General features: G+C 36.5%; 3 protein-coding genes across 3 annotated transcripts; all 3 read right to left on the bottom strand.

Annotated features, from left to right (window-relative positions):
* Window positions 1-1,274: 1,274 nt before the first annotated feature.
* Window positions 1,275-8,028, bottom strand: dynll2b (dynein, light chain, LC8-type 2b). Its single transcript, XM_051092990.1, has 3 exons — window positions 7,865-8,028; window positions 3,678-3,814; window positions 1,275-1,780 (listed from the first exon to the last, which is right to left on the bottom strand). The coding sequence occupies exons 2-3, from the start codon at window positions 3,807-3,809 to the stop codon at window positions 1,643-1,645; spliced, it is 270 nt and encodes an 89-aa protein (XP_050948947.1). The 5' UTR covers window positions 3,810-3,814; window positions 7,865-8,028; the 3' UTR covers window positions 1,275-1,642.
* Window positions 8,029-8,694: 666 nt separating this feature from the next.
* On the bottom strand, window positions 8,695-12,495 carry srsf1b (serine and arginine rich splicing factor 1b). The gene is made up of 4 exons (XM_051092989.1): window positions 12,296-12,495; window positions 11,646-11,824; window positions 10,929-11,101; window positions 8,695-10,619 (listed from the first exon to the last, which is right to left on the bottom strand). The coding sequence occupies exons 1-4, from the start codon at window positions 12,484-12,486 to the stop codon at window positions 10,431-10,433; spliced, it is 732 nt and encodes a 243-aa protein (XP_050948946.1). The 5' UTR covers window positions 12,487-12,495; the 3' UTR covers window positions 8,695-10,430.
* Window positions 12,442-23,778, bottom strand: pigs (phosphatidylinositol glycan anchor biosynthesis, class S). The gene is made up of 12 exons (XM_051092983.1): window positions 23,721-23,778; window positions 23,294-23,433; window positions 23,095-23,206; window positions 20,578-20,667; window positions 19,707-19,798; window positions 19,372-19,609; window positions 19,157-19,299; window positions 17,811-17,925; window positions 17,195-17,340; window positions 15,501-15,601; window positions 15,201-15,411; window positions 12,442-15,083 (listed from the first exon to the last, which is right to left on the bottom strand). Exons 1-12 carry the CDS (start codon window positions 23,737-23,739, stop codon window positions 14,805-14,807), a joined length of 1,686 nt encoding a protein of 561 aa, XP_050948940.1. The 5' UTR covers window positions 23,740-23,778; the 3' UTR covers window positions 12,442-14,804.
* Between the last annotated feature and the right edge of the window lie 333 nt (window positions 23,779-24,111).

The following is a 24,111-nucleotide window of genomic DNA, read 5'->3' as shown; positions in this document are numbered from 1 at the left end:
ATAGTGAAGTTTGTTAAATTCTTAAGCTGCACTTCAGTAAGAGGCAAAATGAAGACAATCGATCATGTTACATTATAATGCAAAATGAGGCACTATTATTTCATTTTACATCATATAACAGTTGAAATCAAAAGTTTACATTCCTTTTGCAGACTATGCTAAATGTTGATTATTTTACCAAAATAAGAAGGATCATACAAAGTGCATGTTACTGTTTGTCCTGAACAGTGTAAGTGCCTGCTGTTCTTCAAAAAAATCCTTCAGGTCTCCTTCAGCATTTTTGTGTATTTGAACCCTCTACAACGACTGTATGATTTTGAGATTCATCTTTTCACACCGAGGATAACTGAGGGACTTGTAGGCAAATTACAGAAGGTTCAAATGCTCACTAATGCGTCAGAAGGAAACACAATATATTAAAAGCTGGTGGGATTTTGGGGGTGAAAATTTTTTTAAATTGAAGATCAGGGTAAATTTAACTTATTTTGTCTTCTGGGAAACATGTAGGTATCTTCTGTAGCTTCTGAAGGGCAGTACTAAATGAAAAAAAAAAAAAAAAAAAAAAAAAGATATTTGGGCAAAATAAGAAAAATGTACATTTTCATTCTGTTCAAAAGTTTTCACCCCCAGCTTTTAATGCATCATTTTTTCCTTCTGGAGCATCAGTAACTGTCTGATCCCTCTTTAATAGTTTCATATGAGTACCTCAGTTGTCCTCAGTTGTCCTCAGTGTGAAAAGATGGATCTCAAAATCATACAGTCATTGTTGGAAAGGGTTCAAATACACAAAAATGCTGAAAAACCAAAGAATTTGTGCAACCTGAAGGATTTTTCTGAAGAAAAGCAGGCAGTTTAACTGTTCAGGACACAGTTTAACTATCACTAAACAAAACAAAACAAAACAAAACAAAAAAACAGCTGTCATTCATGTAGCAACACAGGATTAAAAATCAAGTGTATGTAAACTTTTCAACAGGGTCATTTTTATAAATTTAACTATTATTTTCTCTTGTGGACTATATGTAAACATCTTTTATGTGAAATATCTTCTTCTTGTCAGTACTAAATAAACAGTAACAAGCATTTTGCACAATCCTTCTTATTTTGGTAAAATAATTAACATTTTGCAGATTCTGCAAGGTGTATGTAAACTTTTGACTTCAACTGTAACTGGGATTAGGAACAGTTATTAATCAGAAACCAAATGCACACAATCCTTTTTGGATCTACAATAATAAATAAAATAATAATAAAAACTCACTTCATACCCAAAATATGTATGACATATCATTCTTTAATATAATGTAAAGGCAGCGGTCAAAGCATTTTGTACAACTTCAGTGCAAAACAAATTTGGACTCGGAAAAAACTAACAAAAATCATCTTGTTGCGTCAACTCGTGCAACTACAGAAAGCAAAAAAGTTACTGTATTGCAACATATACAAATTAAATAATATACACGGTCCATGCATTTATGCACAGCCTCTATAGCTAAAGTCATGAGTGTGTATGTGAGAGAGAATGTAAGCGTGTATGTATGTGTGTTTGTGTATGTGTGTGTGTGTAGTGGCTTAAGCCATCAGTGCATCACAGTCCAGGTTTGGAGTTGATGTCCAACTTTCATGAACGACAGTCATTCCCTCAGCCCGATTTGAAGAGCAGAATGGCCACTTGACCCAAGTAAAAGTAGATGAAATGCTTAGTTTCATGCGTCACATAACTGCCAAAGTTCCGTCCCACAATACAATGCCATGTCGGATTATACTTCTTATCGAACTCCTGTTGAAAAAAAACAAAACAAAAAAACAAGAACAGCAATTTATACTTTACTAGGACCAACAGTATTTTAGAAGGCCTAGCATAAAACAACAGTGTATACTACCATATTAATGTATTTACATACTTTATGATGTGCATATTGCAAATGCATTAAAATAATAATGCACATACTCTACATTAAAAAATAATGTTACATAATACATTTGGGGGGGGGGTGGGGTGGCAATGAAACATTTGGCTGAACATTAGTTTCAAAGTACTTAAAGTGTATTACAAAGTCCAAGTTAACAAACAGTGTTGGGGAGTAACTAGTTACATGTAAAAACATTACATAATTTCATAACAAAATACATGCAACTGTAATCTGTTACAGTTACTGAGGAAAGCAAACGTGTTGTTAAATTAGTTACTAATGAAAATGTTAATTATAAAAAGGGTTACATCTGAATACTTCTTGTATTAATATTTACTATTTTATATGATTTTAAATCTGTTTTTAACCTCAAAACAATCTCAAAGTAAAAAGAGATGAAGTCTAATTTTGTGGTGGCTGTGCTTTAAAATTAAAGATGAAGGATTTTGGAAGTTGGTTTGATTGCAGGGTTGCCAGGTTTTCACAAAACCTGCCCAACTGCTACTCAAAACTAGCCCAATCGTGTTTCAAGAGGGGTCCATCATTAAAAATTTCATTTGGTGGGGTAAAAGTTTTCTGATGAGGTTCCCCTTGTAAAATTTGCATTTTAGGGGATAAATATCATGTTTTTGGGGTCGCTTAAACCCGTGGACATAAAAAACAACCCGCGGCACAAGTGTTAAAGTAGCCCAATTCTGCGGGAAAACCACAGATGTGGCAACACTGTTTGGTTGATTCGATTGTCGCTTTGGATAAAAAGCATCTGATAAATGACTACATGTGAATGTAAATTAAAAAAAAAAAAAAAAAAAAAAAAAAAAAAAAAAAAAAAAGTAATCAAAAACTAATTCAACGTAACCAGTTACATTACTTTAATAAACTAATTGAAATAGTTACACTACTTATTACATTTTAAATACAGTAACTGTTCATCTGTAAACTATAACATCTCCAAAGCAATTTTCCCAATATTGTTAATCTATTTTTGTTTCTCTTTCACAAAACTTAATTGCAAACAATAATTAAAGGAATAGTTCACCCAAAATTGAAAATTTGCTGAAAATTTACTCCCTGTCAGGCCATTCAAGATGTAGATGAGTTTGTTTCTTCATTGAAACAGATTTGAACATATTTAGCATGACATTATTTGCTCAACAATGGATCCTTTGCAGTGAATGGGTGCCGTCAGAATGAAACAAATGCATCATTAGGGTGTTTTGATTTTAAAATTTTAATTCTGTTCAAAAATTCCACCTCCAGTGAAAAAGCCACTTCTCTGTTGTTCTCTCACATAAAAATCTACTAACAAATTAGTTTTGAACCACTTTCACTCCTTTCATTTCTCTCCTTAATCAGATGAGGTGACTTTTCACTGTAGAAAGTAAGATTATGGATAAAGGACTTATATTTAGCTAGATTTATTACAAACATGCAGTTTTATGCTTCACAAGATGTTAATTGATGGACTGGAGTTGTGTGAATTATTGAAAAGTTTTTATCAGTTGTTTGAACTTTCATTCTGACGGCACCCATGCACTGCAGAGGACCCACAGGGGAGCCAAATCTGTTCCGATGAGAAAAACTCATCTCCATCTTGGATGGCCTGAGGCTGAGTACATTTTCAGCAGATTTTTTGGGTGAACTATTCATGCTGTTCTATTAAATCTTTCTAAGAATCAAGACAAAATAGGAAATAATATCTTAAATAAAATACTGTTGAAGTCTATAGAGGTGTCAATCATAAATATTCTGTGGATGGGTGACCTTTTTGATATACGCAGCAATGTCCTTCTCAATGTTGTACTTCTCCATGGCCTGTGTGGCACAATCCACTGCATCCTGCTGCATGTCCTCAGACATATCAGCGTTCTTTATTACTGCCTTCCTGTCAGTCATGATGGCTGTGAATATGAAGAAAGAGAAAAGGCAAATGGGAATTCACTGACTGTTTGGTATAAAATCATAAGAACAATGAAGAACCTTGATCGTGAAGCTGAATTAGCTACTTAAAGCTTTTTCTTGTTTAGCAGTGCCACTATTACCACTCAAAACCACTCCATGCAACTGGTCAAATAAACAAATAGTCCCAATCCTCAATTCACACCATTGGTTGAGCCAACGCTGCTGTTTCGGGATGTAAAATAAATTCTAACCCGTCAACAACTTGCTTATAGTTGACTCTGCATGTTAAAGGGTTACTCCATCCCAAAAAAAAAAAAAAAAAAAAAAAAAAAAAAAATGTTGTCAGTAATCACTTACCTCCATGTCGTTCCAAACCCGTAAAAGCTTTGTTCGCCTTCGGAACACATTTTAAGATATTTTTAAAGGGGTCATCGGATGCCCATTTCCCACAAGTTGAAATGATTCTTTAGGGTCTTAATGAAAAGACTATAATATACTTTGGTTAAAAATTCTCAATGGTTGTGTAAAACAACACCCTTTTTACCTTGTCAAAATGAGCTCTGCAAAAATCATCCAATTCTGAGGGATTGTTCCTTTAAATGCAAATGAGCTCTGCTCGCCCCGCCCCTCTCTTCTCTCTGTGGAGTGACGAGCCTGTTTACTTTAGCCGCATTTAGCATGCTTAGCTGCAAAACTTGCTAACTAGCATGATATTAGGAAAGGTGATTACAGAGATTCATTAAAAAAAACCCTTATTCTCACTTCTGCTGTAAGTAAAGTTGGATCACAAATGATTTGCGCAAACATAGATGCAAACTGCGTACCACGGATACGCCATTTCATTCAAATCAAAGCGTAAATATACGTCGAAAATGCATCCATGTGGTGCGGCTGACACAGAATGGTGTACGCAGTTTGCGTCCAGTGGATACTCTCCAAAATGGCGCGACGCTGACGCGGAGCAGACAAATTGTTGAATAAAATAGTTTTTTTTTCTTTGCGTACAAAAAGTATTCTTATCGCTTCATAAAGTTCAGACTGAACCACTGATGGCAGATGGACTATTTTGACTACGTCTTCCATACTTTTCTGGGTCTTGACAGTGCTATTTACCTGGCAGTCAATAGGACAGTCACAAGCCTCCCGGTTTCATTCAAAATGTGTCCCGAAGACGAACAAAGCTTTTACGGGTTTGAATTAACATGGAGGTAAGCGATTAATGACAATTTTCATTTTGGGGTGGAGTAACCTTTTAAGTTGTCATTGGAAAAAGCATTTAAACATCAAACCTGAAAGGATTGCATTTCTTATTTTAAAATCATGAAAAGCTACCTGGATTACCCGTTTAAACAAACTGACAAAAAGCTAATAACATTCTGTAAAGACTCATCTTGTTGTTACAACCTCAAGAGCCCTGTTGCGTTATTCTTGGCCAAGACAAAAACTTCAAAAAGTGTGGAATATTCACACACCGCCGTCACTTACAAATAAATAAAAAATAGGGCCCGACTCACTATAATTGCTTGTCAGTTCATTTATTGGCAAATTCGGATGTAAAAGGTCTGCTCTGGGACCTGTCTGAGTTTACGGAGTCATCTACCTTTCCAATCAGCTTATTAAGGAACTAGTGCATCTACTAAAAAGGAAACGTGCAGTCATGATTTGACAAAAAGGAGGCCACCTCAATCAGCTCCCTCTGCAAAAGACTCCCAGTGTTGGGCCCAGGAGAGGGTGAAGGCTGATGAAATCCATTCAGCGAGGAGGACGTATGAGAAAGCACAGAAATCAGATCTTTATCCAGCTCGATTTACCGACATGAAACTAAACCGAGGCCAACCGCACATGCAACAGTGAGGTCATCTGCTTTCCAGACATTTAAAATCATTTGCATTTTGTAAACTGACATTTAGAACTAGAGATTGACCGATATCGTTTGTATGACTCATAAATATAAGTTATTCTGAAGCTGAAATGTGTTATTTTCCTTATCCTTGCTTAGTATGCAGGAAAAAACTAAAACCATTCGTAGTTTAATTTCCCTGAAACAGTTTAACTATCAAAACACACCAGCACAGCAAAATTGGCTCAACCAAACCCAAAAGTTTGGGGTGGGATGATTTGTCTGACTAGCCAATAGCACGCAAGGGGGCGTATTTATTATTATATTATATTATATTATATTATATATAAAGAGCTGTTTAAGGGTCAGGTAGCACAATTTAATTTGTTTGATTTCTGCTTCTACATTTATATTTAATTAATTTCCCAGAAAATTTTAAACAATGTGGGACTATAGGGGGGGGGAATTCATGGGAGGGTGGGAGGGTTTTAGAGAGTTTTTTTTCCGACACGTTGTCAATCGGCCATATTGGTGGCACTGAAAGTAAACAATGCCACTGAACTGAACAAACCTTGCATATTTTTCTGATCATTGCTGCTGAAAATGATCAATTATTGCCATGTTTTGGGCTGTACTAATCGGTCGGACCAGAAAAAACATTTGGAGTACTATAGACTGCCAAAAGTTATATCTAGGTGAAGAGTGCAAAAAATTGTCTGAGGAACAAAAGGCGTTTGTGGTTGGCCAAACTGAACCAGGATTTCCATGGCAAGAATCTTGACAACATTCATGTTTGTTCTCTTCATTTCTGGTCAGGTAGATGAAATATTAGGCTAAAATCTTAATTAATACTGCTTGTACGTATCTTTACCACCTATTAACTTTAGTTTGTCCAAATATTGCACCCTTTTCTGCTTACTAAGTCCTTCTATGTATGATTTAGGAGCTTCTACACGTTTGTCCCAATCGGAGTATCGCCAGTATGGTCACGCATCCGGGTCACTGACAAAATTGTGACGTAAATGCAAACCCTCTATCTACCCCTTTCTTCATGTAAAAACGGGTGGACCATTTGTAAATTTTATGGGCCTGGCTTCCGGTCTCATCTGCGTCCAGCTATTTTTAGCTGTACAAAACAAACAGCTTTCTTACCATATTATCTTAATTATGAGCACACTGGTTTGTATATATCCCTATAGCGGATAATAACCTGGAAATCTCACCTATAAGCTTACTTCTGCGTTGAAGAAAAAGGTGGATCAAAATTTGCTCAACCATTCAAATATGTTGGGGCGGGACTATTTGACTGGCGGATATGTACAAACATTTTTTTAGAATTTTAAATTTGACAAAATAATGGAAAAAAAATGTATATTAATATCTGTATAATAATCATCATTGTTATTATTACTGACATCCTAATTCAGTCATGACAATTACAAATGCTTTCAAACAAGATTTGCAACAAGATTTTACATCTTATCAGCAGATCTGATAACTGAAGTAGAAAAGTGTGAATATCTGCAATAATATCGTCCAAACTGACTATTGAAAATGATCAATGTCCCAAGCAGCTCCATAAGTAACAAGACGCAAGACTTAAGAATTAAATTTCATTTGGCAGAATGAAAGTGAGAGTACATTATGCTGCAAAGCACAATTAATAATTCACACAGCACAGGTGTCTGCCTTTGATAAGGTCATCACCCAAAGCTGACATAACTATATGTTGCAAGCTGTGGCTATTTTTACAAGGCAATTTGAAGTAACTTTCACCCAAGTGCTGCCATGTCAACAAAATACAGCCTTTGGCTGGACTCTGGTGTCTACAGATTAGTCCATTAAAGCCATACGGTGGTGATGTCCTCAGCATCTGCTCTCAATGGTCTCTTATGATTGGCAGAATTACGTAACATTTTTCTCCAGACGCCGAGCAGCTCTAACTTTCAATTCACGCCACCGCCCTAATTATTCTGCACAAAAACAATTCACGCGGCGTATTTCTTGTCAAAAACGCAGAAAAAGCCAAATGCCTAATAGAATTGCTGCAAAGTACAGGTAGCGGCGAGTGCTGCGTCCATGATGCTTCATTTGAATACAGCACTAATTACTAAACTTCCCTAAATGCATAAATGTTTTAAATGCATTATTTTTCTCACAAGCTCAACACTTCGGATGCATGCATAGTAAGTAAACGGACATTGCTCACCCTTCTTTTGATGCTTTTACTCTGGAATACTGTTAAGCTCAGGCTTTATTGAGCCGCTGTGTTCACGCTTGACTTCTCTAACCACTATTTCAGTCGTAACTCTACCCATGCGGCTGTGCTCGTAACTCATATCCAACTTCGCGTCACGAAACCCGTGGTGAACCGCCCACCGCACTGCACCGGCTCTCTGATTGGCTCGCGTAGAGGCGCTCCCCGCGTGTTACGAGCGTTTTCCACTAGCTTTTCACTCCCCGCATTTTATTTCATCCCACAATGCACCAGGGCCCGTCTGGACTCAGAATCCCACATCCTCAGGCCAAAGGTATTGATTCCTGTGAGGTCTTACTCGGTGTGCTTACCACACTAATATACGACAGGTCGAGTTTATATGTGCTTCAGTGGTTGGTTATTAATAAAAGTGTTCACTACTTTAAATACTGTGTAGACGTTTGAAATCAACTAAGCATAAGTTGATTTTCAATAAAGACAATGTGCGCCAAACTGACGTTACTTATTCCCTCAAATCCTCTTTCACATTTCATACGCGTTAAATTCTCACCTTAAACAGTGATTCCTAGACAAATGGAGCAAAGAAAACAAAACACTTTCATTGAACATTCAATCTTTATTGAAAGAAGGGTGAAAGAGGAAAAAAAGCAACACACTACAATCTAGAAATATAAAGTAGCCAATTATGGGGGGAAAGAAACACCACTGCCAACACAGCAAATGCCAACAAATGTTATTTGAAAAGTATTTTTGAAACCCTAAATAAACTACAACATCCCCCTGAAAATGTGCCTATTATCCCACCCTCCCACGAATTAACCCCTATTTACCACGCTCCTCATGCCGATTCCATCCAAAGCAACTGATCCAGCCTTCTGGTTCCTTGCTCTGCTTCTTTTTTTATACCAAAAAAAACAAATCTCGCAAAAACAAAAGAGGCACCTGGATCCCTTCTGCGCGCATCATTGGGGCTCCACGGAAAAAGAAAAAAAAAATTAATTTGGTTCTAGAGAAGCCAATTACGACGTCAAGTATCCTTTAATTGTGGTTTGGTGGGGGGGATGCGGGGCTGGGGTTGGGATCCTCTCCTATGGTTCCCGTTCCCGGTAAATTGATCCCGCTCCTTGTATGTATCCATCCTTATCCTAATCCTAATCCTGCTCCTGATCCTGAACTGATCCAATGATCCGGCTCCAAGGATCGGGACACAGTGAGCCCCTCCTCCAATCCAAACCTTTGAATACCAGCAAAATCAAAAAGAGGGAGGTAACAAGTTAGAATCACAGAGCTTCTATTATTGAAAGCTTCTATAAATTGATCATAGGAGCGGTATTTTTTTTTTTTTGTTTGTTTTCTTACTTTTTTTCTGTGTAAATGACAAAAAGGATACCAGACTATGATATGCTCTCGAAGAAATTTAGAGCACCACCTAAACACATTAAATTGTGCTTATTCATTGGAAAAACAAGCAAAACTAACCTAGGAAAAAAAAAAAAAAAAAAGAGAGAGACACTTCCTCTTGACAAATACACATTTTACATGAAAACAACTTCACATGGCAAGCCTTTATCTTGTCTAATTATAAATCTACATAAGAGTTCTATAGTGGCCAAATCCCAGCACATTTTGGACAACAGGCAAGATGTTTTTGTATTTAAAAACAAAACACCCAAAAAAAAAAAAAAGAAAAAGAACAAAACAATGCTGTCTTAATGTATGCACAAGCATCGCAACATCCAGACAGTACACATGCATGCTTAGCAGCAATGACCAGTGAGAAAAAGGTAAATTAAACGGGGAAGGGGAGTGTTGTGAAGGGAGGAAGAATGGCAAAGCAAAACTAATGTGTTACTGAACTAAGAAAATCCAGAGTACTGGAAGTCTGTAGAAAAACAACAACTGCCTTTTTGAAGGTGACTAAAGCCGCTTGCCGTCATACCATTGCCTCCTTAAATGAAATGCCTGCTCCTCCTTCTCCAAATATCCTAATATGAATGAACTGTGCTTCAAAATCCTTTATTCCAAAGCTTTCTTTAATCCTGCTCTTCTGTTGTCTACAGAAAGACATGAAAAGGTAAAAGTAGAACAGTTTTCCAACGAAAAAATAATCCCACCCCAAAATAAAGCCAGCAATGAAGCATCATTAACAAAATAAAACAGTAGCAAATTAATTAGTCACACATTACAACTAGTTAAAGCATTTCAACATGTCCCTTGTGTCAAATATAGTACAAGGGATGCGTATGAATATCCAGTTAAAATGGGAATGCAGGACAAAGACACAACAGGGTCATGGGATAGGAGACAAAAAAATAAAATAAAATAAAAGACAGGAAGGAGAAGAGAGAAAGAAGAAGATCTACTTAGCTACATGTAGCTGTCATTAGCAAAATGACAGTTTAAAAAAAAAGATAAACCAAAAATGAAAGAAAGCAAACTGGGAAAAGTGGAGAGACGAAACAAGTCAAGAGAGCAATGAAGTACAACAGTGGGTCCAATAGAGGGCGACACAGGGTGTATATGATTGTGGCCAGCCAACTAGCTGGGATGTGGATGTTTAGGTGCGGGAACGGGAGCGGCTGTGGCGGGGCGAGTAACGCGGCGATCCTCGGCTGCGGCGTGGAGAGTAGCTGCGACTGCGGCTGTTGCTCCGGCTGCGACTCCTGCTGCGGCTGCGAGAGCGCGAGCGCCCGTAACTGGGGCTGCGCGGGCCGTCCACCTTTACGCGAATGTAAGCCGTCTCCCCCTGAGGAACAAATAACGGGACACTTTCTAACAAAGAGCTACCAGATCTCAGGTTACTCCTAATTTTTGACTCACTTGACGAATCTACAACAGATTTCTTTTTTCTTTCTTTTTTTTTTTTTTTTTTAATACATCCTCCCATATGTGGCCTGCTGTCAAAATCACTTACATTCAAAAAGAGCCATTCCATGGATCCTCCTAGTGGCTCCATCATGGGTCTCTGACATCAAGCTTACCTTGATATTCCCAAATCCTTAAGCTATGCCCTGTCCTGTCCAATGGCGATCTACGTTTACAAACTCACACCTACCTCATGTGACCGGAACTTAGTGTTATCCAGCTTTCGAACGGCGTAGGTCATGTCTTCTTTGCGCACAAACTCCACAACGCCGGTGCCGTCTCGGAAAACGTCAGCATAACATACATCACCTGCTTCACGCATGTGATCCTTAAGGTCCTGCCAGCTGCCACTAGGAGGAAGTCCTTGACAAAAAAAAAAAAAAAGATTGTAACCATTTTAGAAAGGAGTAAGACAGGAAATCCTGGTTTTGCCAGGTTCACCTGCACGTATTTTGCCAATAGCTATGGAAACATTTCTGTGAGGCAAAAGTCCCTAATGATATTGCATTTAAAGATAGTAAATGCATGCGTAACATTAAAAAAAATAATATTTTTTTACTTTAATCATATTTACTGAAATAATTAAAAAAATAACTAGAAAATGACAGTAAATTAGGAAAAAAAAAAATAATAAAAAAATAATTATAGATTTATAGATAGCAACTTCCTGATTCTGAAAATGGCAAATGTGACCCTGGATCACAAAACCAGTCATAACTAGCATGGGTATATTTGTAGCAATAGCCAAAAATACATTGTATGGGTCAAATCATTAGGATATTAAGTAAAGATCATGTTCAATGTTCCAAATTTCCTACTGTGAATATATCAAAATCTAATTTTTGACGAAAATTGTTATACTTATATTGTATAACAAGGATTTGAGACACTGTGCCTGTCCTCTCACCTGACACTATGACCCTGTACTCTGAACGCCTGGATGGAGGGCCATATCTGCCTCTGGGAGCTCCAACTCCACCACCTCCACCTCTTCCACCTCCCCTGCCACTCCTTGGGAACTCCACTCGAAGACGATAGCCATCATAGTCATAGCCATCTCGTCCATACACAGCATCCTCTGCATCTCTGCAGAAACAGAGAAGATAATCAGTGAACAGAGAAGTAATGCACTATAATCCTCATGGTTCACATGCAAGACCGTTTGCGCATGCGCAGAATATTTTTTACTCTCAATCCAAACACGGTACAATTGACAGTAGTATTTACAAAATTACAGATTATTATTTCATTAAAATACACTGCATACTTATGAGTACTTCTCAAAAGTTTAATTTAGCTGATATAGCTATATTACTTAAACTTACCCACTTCCGTGTTTTGACCTAGCTGACAGATTTGCGCGCCACATAGGAGTACTTAATTTTAAAGACTAGTATTTGCATATAAAACACGTATTTTTAATAATATAATAAGAGAGAGAAATACCATCGTCTTATTGTCTGTTCATGTAGATTCAGGCTAGGTTGGGTGTACAAACCCCATACATGTAGCTTCAGGCTAACGTTAAGCCTAGGTTTATTAGGTTTGCGTGTTTACCTCGGGTCCTCGAACTCCACGAAGGCAAACGGCGGACCTCCTCTTCTGTTTTTAAGGTCGATATCCCGAATGGCTCCGTATTTATAAAACACATCCTCAACGTCCTTGGTGCGAATATCGGGGGGTAAATTACCTACGTAAATCCGACAGTCGTTGTTCCCTGCAGGCCCTCGAATTACACCGCCAGACATTTTCAACCAGAAGTTACGCAAACGACGTTGAGAATTTGTTACGACTCGTCAGGGGATATAAAAAAAATCAGTTAGCACTGCTGTATCTATATACGTTCGCTAACCAAAGCTACTAGTTGACTTCAAAACGTTTGTCCCTCAAAGAAAAACAATACGATCCCTCCCAATATGGCGCCGTCCCTTTCTCCCTCAACACACGCTCGCGACTGCGCGGAAGGGTCGACGCCACGCGGAAGGATACGTGCTTGGCAGTACTGCGGCAACCTTCACAGGTCAAATTGAAACCATATTATTTAATTTTGAAATAAAATAGATCGTTATTTGCAATTGATCGACATCACATTTCGTATATCAACAGCAATGTTACAAACCCATTCTCAGGCTGGAACCCCACGTGTGCCGTAATTCCACGTATTAAGTTTAAAACAAGCTGTTAAACGTTTTAAACCTGTATGACTTTATTTCTTCGTGTGTTAAAAAGAATGTAGTGAACTTACAGCCTCAGTTACCCCTTCATTCTGAAATAGTCTCTCTTTAAGATTTTTTTATCATATTAATTTGAAATAATAAAAATTATGATATAATGTAACATGTCCCCTTTAAAAATACCATTAATCATTGAGAGCAATTTTCATGCCTCACTCCAGTATGCAGTCTCTACTACATAACTAGATAGTAAATTCAACTACTATATTTTTTTGTACAATTAACAAGTTTAATTTTTGGATATTATCATGGGAATATTCTATTGAAATATTAATAACATTAAACTAATCTACATTACCAGTCAAAAGTTTTTAATGTTTTTTAAAGCAGTCTTTTCTGCTCACCAAGCCTGCATTTATTTGATCCAAAGTACAGCAGAAACAGTAAAATGTTAAAATATTTTTACCATTTAAAATAAGTTTTTATGTGGATATATTTTAAAATGTCATTTATTCCTGTGGTTTTCAGCATCATTACTCCAGTCTTCAGTGTCACATGATCCTTCAGAAATCATTGTAATATGCTGATTTGCTGTTCAAGAAACATTTATTATTATTATTATCAATATTTTAAACAGTCGAGTACATTTCTTTCTGGATTATTTGATGAATAGAAAGATCCAAAGATCAGTGTTTATCTGAAATAAAAAGCTTTTGTAACATTATACACTATAACATTCAAAAGCTTGAAGTCAGTATTATTTTTTTTTGAGAAAGAAATTATGGAATACCTTTATTTAGCAAGGATGCTTTAAAAGTGATGATAAAGACATTTACTTTACAAAATATTTCTATTTCAGATAAATTATGTTCTTCTGAACTTTCTATTCATCAAAGAAACCTGAAAAAATTCTACTCAGCTATTTCCAACATAATAATAATAAATGTTTTTGAGCAGCAAATCAGAATATTAGAATGATTTTTGAAGGATTATATGATTAGAATAATGATGCTAAAAATTCAGCTTTGAAATCACAGGAATAAATTACATTGTAAAATTTATTCGAATAGAAAACAGTTCTTTTAAAAAGTACAAATATTTCACGATCATACTGTTTTTGCTGTACTTTGGATCAAATAAATGCAGGCTTGGTGAGCAGAAGAGACTTCTTTAAAAAAAAAAAAAAAACATTAAATATCTTACTATTCAAAATCTTCTGACTGGTAGTGTGCTTGTCATAAATTCTGTGTGAATGGTGGAAATACAGCATGAAAAATACTTCCATCTAGTCCCTGGCACATTTGGTTTTTAGTTCAACTGTAAAGCAAACAGTTAAGGCTGACATTTTTATAAATATCAGGTTTTCACATTAGAAACTGTAAATAACACATCTTTATATTGTGTCATCATATCTGGATCGCTATACAAACCCAAAAGTTAACACACACATCAACCCAAACATTCTAAATTACTGTAATATATCCTTAAACATAAGCTAATGCGTTACTTTTTTTTTTTTTACTTTTGCGTTATTTTTGTATGAACCCCTTGAGAAACAAACCACAATATGCCTAATAAACCCTCACAAACCTTAATGAAACTCAGATCATGATCCAGTGTTACAGTGTTAAAAACAAGACATGCAGTGCAAACACTTAATGTGGACAAAAAGAGAAACCAGTTATTTCACTCATTCATTGCTCAGTACAGCTGCCTTTTTAAAATTTAAGCAGCAATATCATATAATCCATATTTCATATCAGTTCTTTTCAAGTGATGACAGTTTAGACTCTTGGTCTAATAAATAAAATGTACACCCACACACACCATCTTTTAATGAATCGGTGTGTTTCTGAACACGCTACACAAGTGCAGCCATCAGCTGTGGTTTCTCAGTCACTTTTGGCTTGTTTTTCTGCTCGCTTTTGCTTAGCTTCACTCATGATTTTCAGCAGCGAGAGCACAATAGGTACACACATAGGTAGGAAAAGAGGAATGTAGATGGCGAATTTCTGATCGTCTGGAAAATAAAGAAGATGCAAAAGAGAGGGGTCGAAAAAGGCCCTCTCTGAAGCCAAAATGGCCTCCCTGCTATACTGGAGAGCGAAAGCCAAGTTCCCAGCCTCCAATTCGACGACAGCAGACTGGAGCGACGTCACTGCACTGGAAACCTGGGTGTTAGAAATAATAGCAAAATCATGTATTTTGTAATTCCTACTGTTCAGGACAAAATGTTGCAGCGGGACTATTTCATTATGTGATGAACTATGAACATCTGGACCACCCACCTGCTGTGCGATGTTGTCATTGATGACGATGTTTCCAATCTGGTCGAGGAGCTGAGCCAGCGAGGTGATGGTGGTGCTGGCGGTGGCGATGTTCTCCACACTGCGGCTCCACAGGAGTCTGTCCAGCTCCCAATCAGCCAGTCCAGCGCTGCCTGGACTCTGCAGCACAAAGCCTGGGGGAGGATGAGTATGCTGCACTCCTAGCATGAGCCTGGAAACAGAATAAAGAAAGTAAAATGAAACACTTTCATCTGGGCAAACAGACTTACATTTCTAAAAGTCAAATGTTTAGGTACTAACCGTAATTGTGCTAAGAACACACCCATCACTTTAGCCATATTAATGTTGATATCTACAGGGCGTTCAGCTTCAGGTCCATACATTTCATTCACATTGTACACCTGAGGATGTAGATGACAAATTAAAGAGAAAATATAGGCTCGTTTGCAACATCCAGCACATTCACACTATTTCATCTAATTCACAATATTTAATACAAGTGTGGAAGCCCTAAAATGCAATGTGGGAAAAAAAAAAAAAAAAAAAAAAAGGTAAAAAAAAATCAGATTTTTGGGGGGGTGCATTTAAACATAAATACTGAAAAATGTAAAAATAATGATCTACACATTATTTTTTTTTTTTAAAGAAGTCTCTTCTGCTCATCAAGCCTGCATTTATTTGATATAAAGTAGTGATGGGTTGTTCTTGAATGATTCGTTCATTTTGAACGAATCTTTAATGTGACACGGGAAGAACGAGTCGTCTCAGGTAGTGATTTGTTCAGTCCCTATTAGGTTCTGTACTGGAATTAGTTCACCTGTTTTGAGTCGGGTTTTTGGAGTCGTTTGTTCATCTTATGGGCTGTCACGTGATGAATGAATGACTCGAACCCGATGACTCGAGAGATGAACTAATCAATTCTCTTTCCGGCTCACACTGCATTGGTTGAGCTTATTGGGCTGTCACGTGATGAACCAACGACTCAAACCCGAAAACTTGTCAGATAAGAGGTGAGGTGAGCTAATCATAGACTAAAGACCCAGGCAAAAAATTAATCTTTTCTGTTTCTTATAGCATTATAGTTTTGTTTTGTTTGTACTAGTGCGATCAACATTTGAGTAAGCAGTAGATGTGTTAGGGAGGTAACAAGTAACATTTTAATTATATTTTGCTAAAATGAACAAAATGACTCAAAAAAAGATTCGTTCATTTTGCTGAACGAGACTCAAAGGTCCGAGTTGGTAAAATGATCCGAATTTCCCATCACTAATACAAAGTACAGCAAAAGCAGTAAAATTTTAAAATATATTTTTACCATTTAAAATAACTTTTTTTTATTTGAAATCATTTTAAAATGTAATTTATTCCTGTCAAAGCTAAATTTTCAGCATCATTACTCCAGTCACATAGTCCTTCAGAAATCATTATAATATGCTGATTTGCTGTTCAAGAATGTTTTTTATTATTATTTTATATTATTTTTCATTTTTATTATTTATATTTTCTATAACATTTTTTATTATTATTAAAATTTAAAATACTATACTTTAGCAATAACTATTTAGCAAGAATGCTTTATCAAAAGTGATGATAAGGTCATTAATTATGTTACAAAATATTTCTATTTCAGATAAATGCTGTTCTTCTAAACTTTCTATCCATCAAAGAAACCTGAAAAAATTCAGCCGTTTTCAGCATCATCATAATAATACATGTTTTTTGAGCAACAAATCAGAATATTAGAATGATTTCTGAAGGATCATGTGACTGGAGTAATGATGCTAAAAATTCAGCTTTAAAACCACAGGAAAAAATTACATTTAAAATATATTAAAATAGAAAACAGTTATTTTAAATAGTAAAATAATTTCCAAATTTTACTGTTTTTGCTGTATTTTGCATCAAATAAATGCAGGCTTAAGACATTAAAAATCATACTTTTCAAAAACATTTGACTGGTAGTGTATGTTTAAGTGAATAAATGGGGACAGTACCATAATGCCGCCCCAACGGGGGCTGTGAAAGGCGTTAGAGGGCACCTCCCTTTTGCTGTGGTCTCTGATGAAGAGAGGAGAGTGGTGGGCATCTGGCACATACAGCAGGAAGTTCAAGACAGGGTTAGAGGAAGCTGCATTGGAACCTGCGTGAAAGAGAATACCAACATGTGTGAATCATGAAAACAGTTCATTAAAAGCAGTTCACATCAGTTATACAGTCAAACCAAAATGTATTCAGACACCTTCAACATTTCTCACATTATCACTATTTGCTATAGTTTACAAAATAGTAATAAAATATGAAAAGACTTCAAGAGTTAAACTGTGTCAACAAATTCATCTTGATAATGTCAGATAACTTTGATAGGAAGGTATGCAACACAACATGGTCAGGTCAAAGTGTCAAATCTACTTTTTTGTCCTAAATTTTTATCAGTTTTACTGGTAGTCCACTGTATGGAGAATATTTGGGTATAATATGTCACAGTTTCCTTAATTTTGCTATCCTCACTCATAGATGAATTATAGTGTCCTGCACCCACTTGTAAAAAAATATCAAAAAGTATATCTGGTGTCTGAATAATTTTTGTTTTGACTGTAGGTCAAATCTCACCTAGTCTGGCCTCAACAGGGTTGATAACATGTGACAGGCTATCTGCACTGAGTGCATAGGCTGACACACTGTTGTCAAAACGAGGGTTTACACCCAGAACGGCATAATACAGAATCTGAAAAAAACAAGGTGACAAATAACAGATGAGAACTTTGGGTGGGAACTGTTTCCATAATATTATATCAAGAGTGACAATAACAAATTATTATACACAAGATAAATATACATGAAATAACCACACAGTAACACCTTTTTTCAATTAAATTTAACATTTTTTAAATTAAATGAAAGGAAACCCAATTTATTTTATTTTATTATTGTTCTTTTATTTCAGAGCTGACAAACACAAACCAAAAATAAGGAATTCATAACAAAGGAATGACAAATCTTCATATTTAATGTGAAACGTGTGATGAATATAAATATAAAAAGAAAAATACACTACCAGTCAGTACAATTTTGAAATATTCCCACTATTTAAAATAACAGTTTTCTGTTTGAATATATTTTAAAATGTGATTTATTATAATCGTTACTCCAGTCACATGAATTTTGTCAGGTTTCTTTGATGAATAGAAAGTTCAGAAGAACAGCATTTATCTGAAATAGAAGTCTTTTGTAACATTATAAATGTTTTTATCATCACTTTTGATCAATTTAAAACATTCTTGCTAAATAAAAGTATTCATTTCTATAAAAAATGCCTACTCCAGGGATCTTTGTATTCATTAAAGAGTCCTGGGAAATGTACTTAACTGTTGTACTTAAATATTGATAATAATAATAAAAACGTTTCTTGAACAGCAAATCACAAATTAGAATGCCTTCTGAAGGACCATGTGACAGTGAAGACTGGCGTAATGATGCTGAAAATTTAGCTTTGATCACAGGAATAAATTACATTTTAAATATATTTAAATAGAAAGCAGTTATTTTGAATAGTAAAAAAAATTTCAAAATGTAGCTGTTTTTGCTGTATTTTGGATCAAATAATGCAGCCTTGGTGAGCAGAAGAGACCTCTTTAAAAACATTAAAAATCTTACTGTTCAAAAACTTTTGACTGGTAGTGTGTATAAATAAAATACTTAATTTAATATTATAAAATATTAAAATCATGACTCTAAATGCTGAATGAATAAATAAAATATCATCTTGCACCAAGCCATGTTAATTCATTTCTGTCATTTGTAAAAACAAAGCAGCTCTAATCGCCGTGCAGATTTATCTGTTGTTGTATAAACAGTACAGCAAATTCTCTACGGGTTGACAGTACATTCTGTCAGCCCTACAAGAAGTCACACCTGTTTGAGTCTACACAAACTTCAATGAAATTGTTCTTGGGTACCTGAGAATCCACTGAAAAGTTTGCTATAGGGGCGAGTTTATTCAGTAGAGGCTGAATGTAGCTTTGAACGGCGCCTTCGATATCCCAGTGAAGACTGTGTGACTTTGGGTCTGGGTTGAGCAGACTGAATGTGATCTCGTAGCCTGAGAGAAGGCAAAATTAGATAAAGAAAACTAAAATAGTATGCTATTTAGAAAGTCTGGAAGAACACCCACCAGGACTGGATTTGATGGCCCTCATGCTGTCTGCCATACTCTCCTTAGTCACTTTGGTCATGCGGACACGGTCGCTCAAAGCAGCTACAATATCCTGGTGATTGAAGGACATGGTGCTCACCACCTGCTCCACTTTCACGTCCAGACTTGATAGGACTTCCTTCAGACTCCAAGAACTTTTAAAGGGAGGGGAACGTAGCAGCGCAGTGCGCCGTTGCCCCACGTACACTTTCACATCCTGAAATTAAACAGCCAGAATGAACACACTGAGCTTCAGAAGTGATTTCAGTATGTATTTATTGAAAAAAAAAATACTCAACTGCTCTGAATCTTACCTCTGGTAGTAGGGTGGAGGATTCAGGGATCACATACACAACCACAGACCCACAAGAACTCTCAGAGAGCATGTGCAGGGATAGATCTGCCTCTGTGGAGGGAGAAGTAAACAGCTCAGGGATAAAACATCATGGTACTGTTAGAGAAATTAATTTAGATTTTAAAATGAGTGATGCAACTAAAAGAAAAAAGGAGAAAACCAAAAAACAAAATTGCTAATTTTAACTCAACAAATATTAGAAATAATATTAATAAAACTATTTAATAATGCACAGAATCAGTGTAAAATGTGCAAAATTTAGCCAGTATGGCTACTTTCCACCTGTAGTCCCTGCACGGGTTGTTGGAAAAAGTAAATATTTCAAAACGTACACTAAAATCCCTAAAACTGTATACATTTTGATTCGACAACAACCTCTTTTTATAACTAATTATATATTTTAGTTCTGTTGGGAGTCTATTCAAGTTATGGGTTCATCTGAAAGCAAAAGATAATGACTACTTAATAATAATAATAATATTTTGTGTATAAAGGATTGCAATTGTTCTTCCTTTAGTGAGAATTGCTGCAATTAAATAAAAAATTCTGTAATCTGTTAATATAGTCAATATATCCTCATTATCATTAGACATAATTGAAGTGGTAATTACTAAATAATTTATTTGTAATTCATTAACAATTTAATAAATAATTCAATTAAATTACGGATTAAATAATCATGTAAATGTTGTTTTATTCCATTTCAAAAATGGTTGAGTGTTAGATTTTTTTAAAAGTTATTTTTCTGCACAAAACATGGATGAGTCCTCACAAAAAAGTGTTTATTTGTATACCCTAAAAAATGATTAGCAACAATAAATCCACTGAACCTGCTGCAGAGGGCTGATTCAAGGCATCTTCCTCCATTACAGTAGCAGTGCGATATCTGGTTTCATATTTGTACCGCAAACCTGTTTTAGCTGGAGAAGAGAAGGATATCAAAATTTCTGTTTGTTTGTGTTTACAAATGTGATGATTGACCACAAAACCAGTCATAAATGTCCATGTTTTGAAACTGAGATCATATGAAAGCTAAATAAACAAGCTTTCCATTGATGTATGATTTGGTACATACTACAATATTTGGCCGAGATACAACTATTTGAAAATCTGGAATCTGAGGGTGCAAAAAAATCAAAATATGGAGAAAATAGCCCAATTTCTCCAAACGAAGTTCTTATCATTATTACTAAAAATTAAGTTATGATTAGAGATGCACGATATTGGTGAATTAGGTTCACTGGCCGCGCACCATACATACTTTTGGGATCAGTTTATTTTAAATGCTGATCATGTCAATTGCAAACATTGGGATTGTGTTTCAAAATACAACAACGAGCACCGTGAAAGCATTTAAAAAGGCGCATTCAACGGTCTAGTGACTGGTATATGAAACAGCCAACAGTAAAATGATCCCAAACGGAACAGCAGCATGCTCTCTTCATTCTCTCTTTTCATTATTTACATATATTTGTTTCATAGTCATGCTACTTGCTACTAAGACAAAAATAAAATTAATTAGGGTGAGGACGCTGACATTTTGAGTGGCACTGCACATCCTGTCATGCCAACATGTCACTACAATAGACGCAGTTTGCAGCATTAAAGTTAACTGACATCCCTACTAATTACCGAACAGGCATTATAGGACCCAGGTAAGGCTGCCACGTGCTATAATTGTTTACGCTGTTATCACACACCGAAGCCTCATTCTGTACGTCCAGTCTCAGTTTAAATGCAGTGATCCAAAACAGTGAATGCAATTACCATTCAGGCAAAACTTTATTTCTAGAATGAGCCACACTGCTGACATGATCTACTCGCTAGCACACACTGAGTTAACATATTTCCCTTATCGGAAAAACATACCAGCATAATTGTTCATATCGGGCCGATGCCGATATTTACTTTTAAAGCCATTATCAGCCAATTCCGATATCAGTCCGATAATATTGTGCATCCCTAGTTATGATATATTTATTAGGGGTGCTCCGATTGATCGGCTACCGATCATTATTGGCCGATAATCGCTTAGGGATGTTTGATCGGCGGTGTCTAAAAAGGCCGATCTCATAAACCGATCTAAAGCTGATGACGCGCCTGCTGTGAGAGGTTTGGTACGACATGCAGCGGCACCGTCTCAGGTGCTTTTCGGCGTGGGTAAAACAATTATAATGCTGAAGGTGAGGGACATTTCATATTTCTTCATTTAATAACTTATACAGTCATTTGAAAACCTTATGTGAGACATAATTTTACAAACAGCACGAGTGAATGACCACGCGCTCTCTCTCTTTCTCTCTCAAAAGTGCGCAAATGGTTTCCAATCACCACCACATCGTGTCTGACTGTAAGCGAGCTGCATAGTTGACACAGGAATTGTTACTTGCACAACAGAATCAGTGTGGCATCGTTGCTTTGTAAACTGCATTTCTTTTTAATTCTTTCCAGTGTTTAACCATTCAGCGCTCGCGCGCTCTCCTGCAGACTGGGCGCTCATGCACACTCGAAGCGTAAACACATAACACCACGTTCACACACCTCCATTTGCAGTGCTTATTTTTTTTTTTCATGCTCATGCTAACGGATTAAAGCGTTCAAGCTGCACACGGTTGCGGTCTAGTAGTGCGTTCCAGGAGCGGGGCGTCTGCAGTAGTCTGCAGGTCGTTTCCGCACGGAGTCTGTGCTGCACACGCAGAATTACCGCATTTTTTGCGGTAAATATACTGAAAAAGTATTTCCAATAACAATGTTTGGATTTGAAATCAAAATAATGGATAAATGTGTTTGTGGAAATCAGACTTGTGCTGTGTGTAAGCTATTGTGGAATAATTGCACAATTCTAAAAACAAAAATGCACTGCATGATCAAACATTTATGTAAGATAAATAAATATATGTTTTTTTTTAAAAAAGTCTTAAAAATGCTGCCCTCCACCCCTCAAATTAAAAAAACTCCCCTCTCTCAAAAAAACAAAAACAAACATCAGGCCCTGAATAAGTGTCTAAAAATCCTGATTGGAGTATCTCTATAAATAATTCTACATGATTAATAGGAGGCTTTAAAAAGATCGGTATCGGTGATCGGATCGGCAGATACTGCTTCCTGTGATCGGCCTCAAAAATCCTGATCGGAGCACCTCTAATATTTATGGTAGGAGATTTACAAAATATCTTCATGGAACATGATCTTTATTTAATATCCTAATGATTTTTGGCATAAAAGAGCATTGTTGGCTGCTAATGTTACAAATACACCCGTGCTACTTAAGACTGGTTTTGTGGTCCAGGGTCACAAATTTGTTTTATGATGAAGCTTCCAAAAACTTTCACAAATTGGCCACTTACCATCAATGTGGTGCTCTTTTTCACTGACATGACTAAGTGGAACCTTTTTCTGCTGTTCTGGGGTCAGTGTTCCTCGAGAGAAGACCACCTCGATATCAACACTTAGCTGGAGCTGTCAAACACACGAGAATGTATCATTCCTGAGCTAAAAATGTCAAAAACATGATTCTGATTTGAGGATGGACTTAGTGCCTGGTACCTGGAGGGTGTCCAGTTCGCTGATGTCAGAGAAAGGGAGCCAGGCGCGGTAGGTCTCTGTGGTTTTCCACCATAGTGGGATGCCCACCACAATCACCACTGCAGCGATGGCAAGGGCAGCATATCGCCCTCGCTGCTTTTCTGTTATGACCAAAATTAAATAGTAGGGAATAATACTAAACAGGTACTACACATTCATTGAAATTGTGGAAAACGCAGAATATGTATTATACATTCACAAAAATATGGAAAGTGACCCAACCCTGATTTTCAACATGCTTAACATAGCTAAGCTAGCTATGGGCTGATATTTGGCTTTGGTGTTGTGTAGTATTAAACTAACATTTGTGGGAAAAAAATAGGTTAACACTGAATTAACTTCGAAGAGAAAATAAGGAAATCGTTTTGAATTAATGCCCAGGACTCACCAAGCTGCAGGGCTGCCATTGCTGTGTGAAATGACTACCGCATAACCCGCTATTGGAGGATTCTATCCAATCACACGACAGATGGCACAGAAGCCTCCAATCAGAGTTAAACGGGGCGGGTTTAGTGTCATTCGCACTTCCTTAAAAGCCGATTCATTTTTCTTCCGGTTTGCAAAAGTGAAGCCACTTCAGTCAGTTCACCCAAATATATAAAAATATTCATGTCGTGTTAAACCTATATGTGACCCTGACCTCAAAATCATTAATAAGTAGCACGGGTAGAAATATCCAACAATACAATGTGTGGGTCAAAATTATCGATTTTTCTTTTAAATTAAAAAACATTATGATATTAAGTAAAGATCATGTTCCATTTAGATATTTTGTAATT

This window comes from Labeo rohita, chromosome 21 (assembly GCF_022985175.1).
Source record: "Labeo rohita strain BAU-BD-2019 chromosome 21, IGBB_LRoh.1.0, whole genome shotgun sequence".
Classification (NCBI taxonomy): Eukaryota; Metazoa; Chordata; class Actinopteri; order Cypriniformes; family Cyprinidae; genus Labeo; species Labeo rohita.
Note: the sequence above shows the minus strand (reverse complement) of the source record. Positions and strands in the feature narration are given on the sequence as shown.

Bases quoted from the DNA above. Each gene is read 5' to 3' on its own strand.
- dynll2b (XM_051092990.1), bottom strand. From the start codon at position 3,809: ATGACTGACAGGAAGGCAGTAATAAAGAACGCTGATATGTCTGAGGAC. The intron at 1,781-3,677 runs GTCACCCATCCA...TTTTTTCAACAG, and splicing joins TTGCTGCGTATATCAAAAAG to GAGTTCGATAAGAAGTATAA.
- srsf1b (XM_051092989.1), bottom strand. From the start codon at position 12,486: ATGTCTGGCGGTGTAATTCGAGGGCCTGCAGGGAACAACGACTGTCGG. The intron at 11,825-12,295 runs GTAAACACGCAA...CTGTTTCTGCAG, and splicing joins GTGGAGTTCGAGGACCCGAG to AGATGCAGAGGATGCTGTGT. The intron at 11,102-11,645 runs GTGAGAGGACAG...TTTTTTGTCAAG, and splicing joins GTACAGGGTCATAGTGTCAG to GACTTCCTCCTAGTGGCAGC.
- pigs (XM_051092983.1), bottom strand. The intron at 23,207-23,293 runs GTACCAGGCACT...TGTGTTTGACAG, and splicing joins GCGAACTGGACACCCTCCAG to CTCCAGCTAAGTGTTGATAT. The intron at 20,668-23,094 runs GTAAGTGGCCAA...TCTCTTCTCCAG, and splicing joins AAAAGAGCACCACATTGATG to CTAAAACAGGTTTGCGGTAC.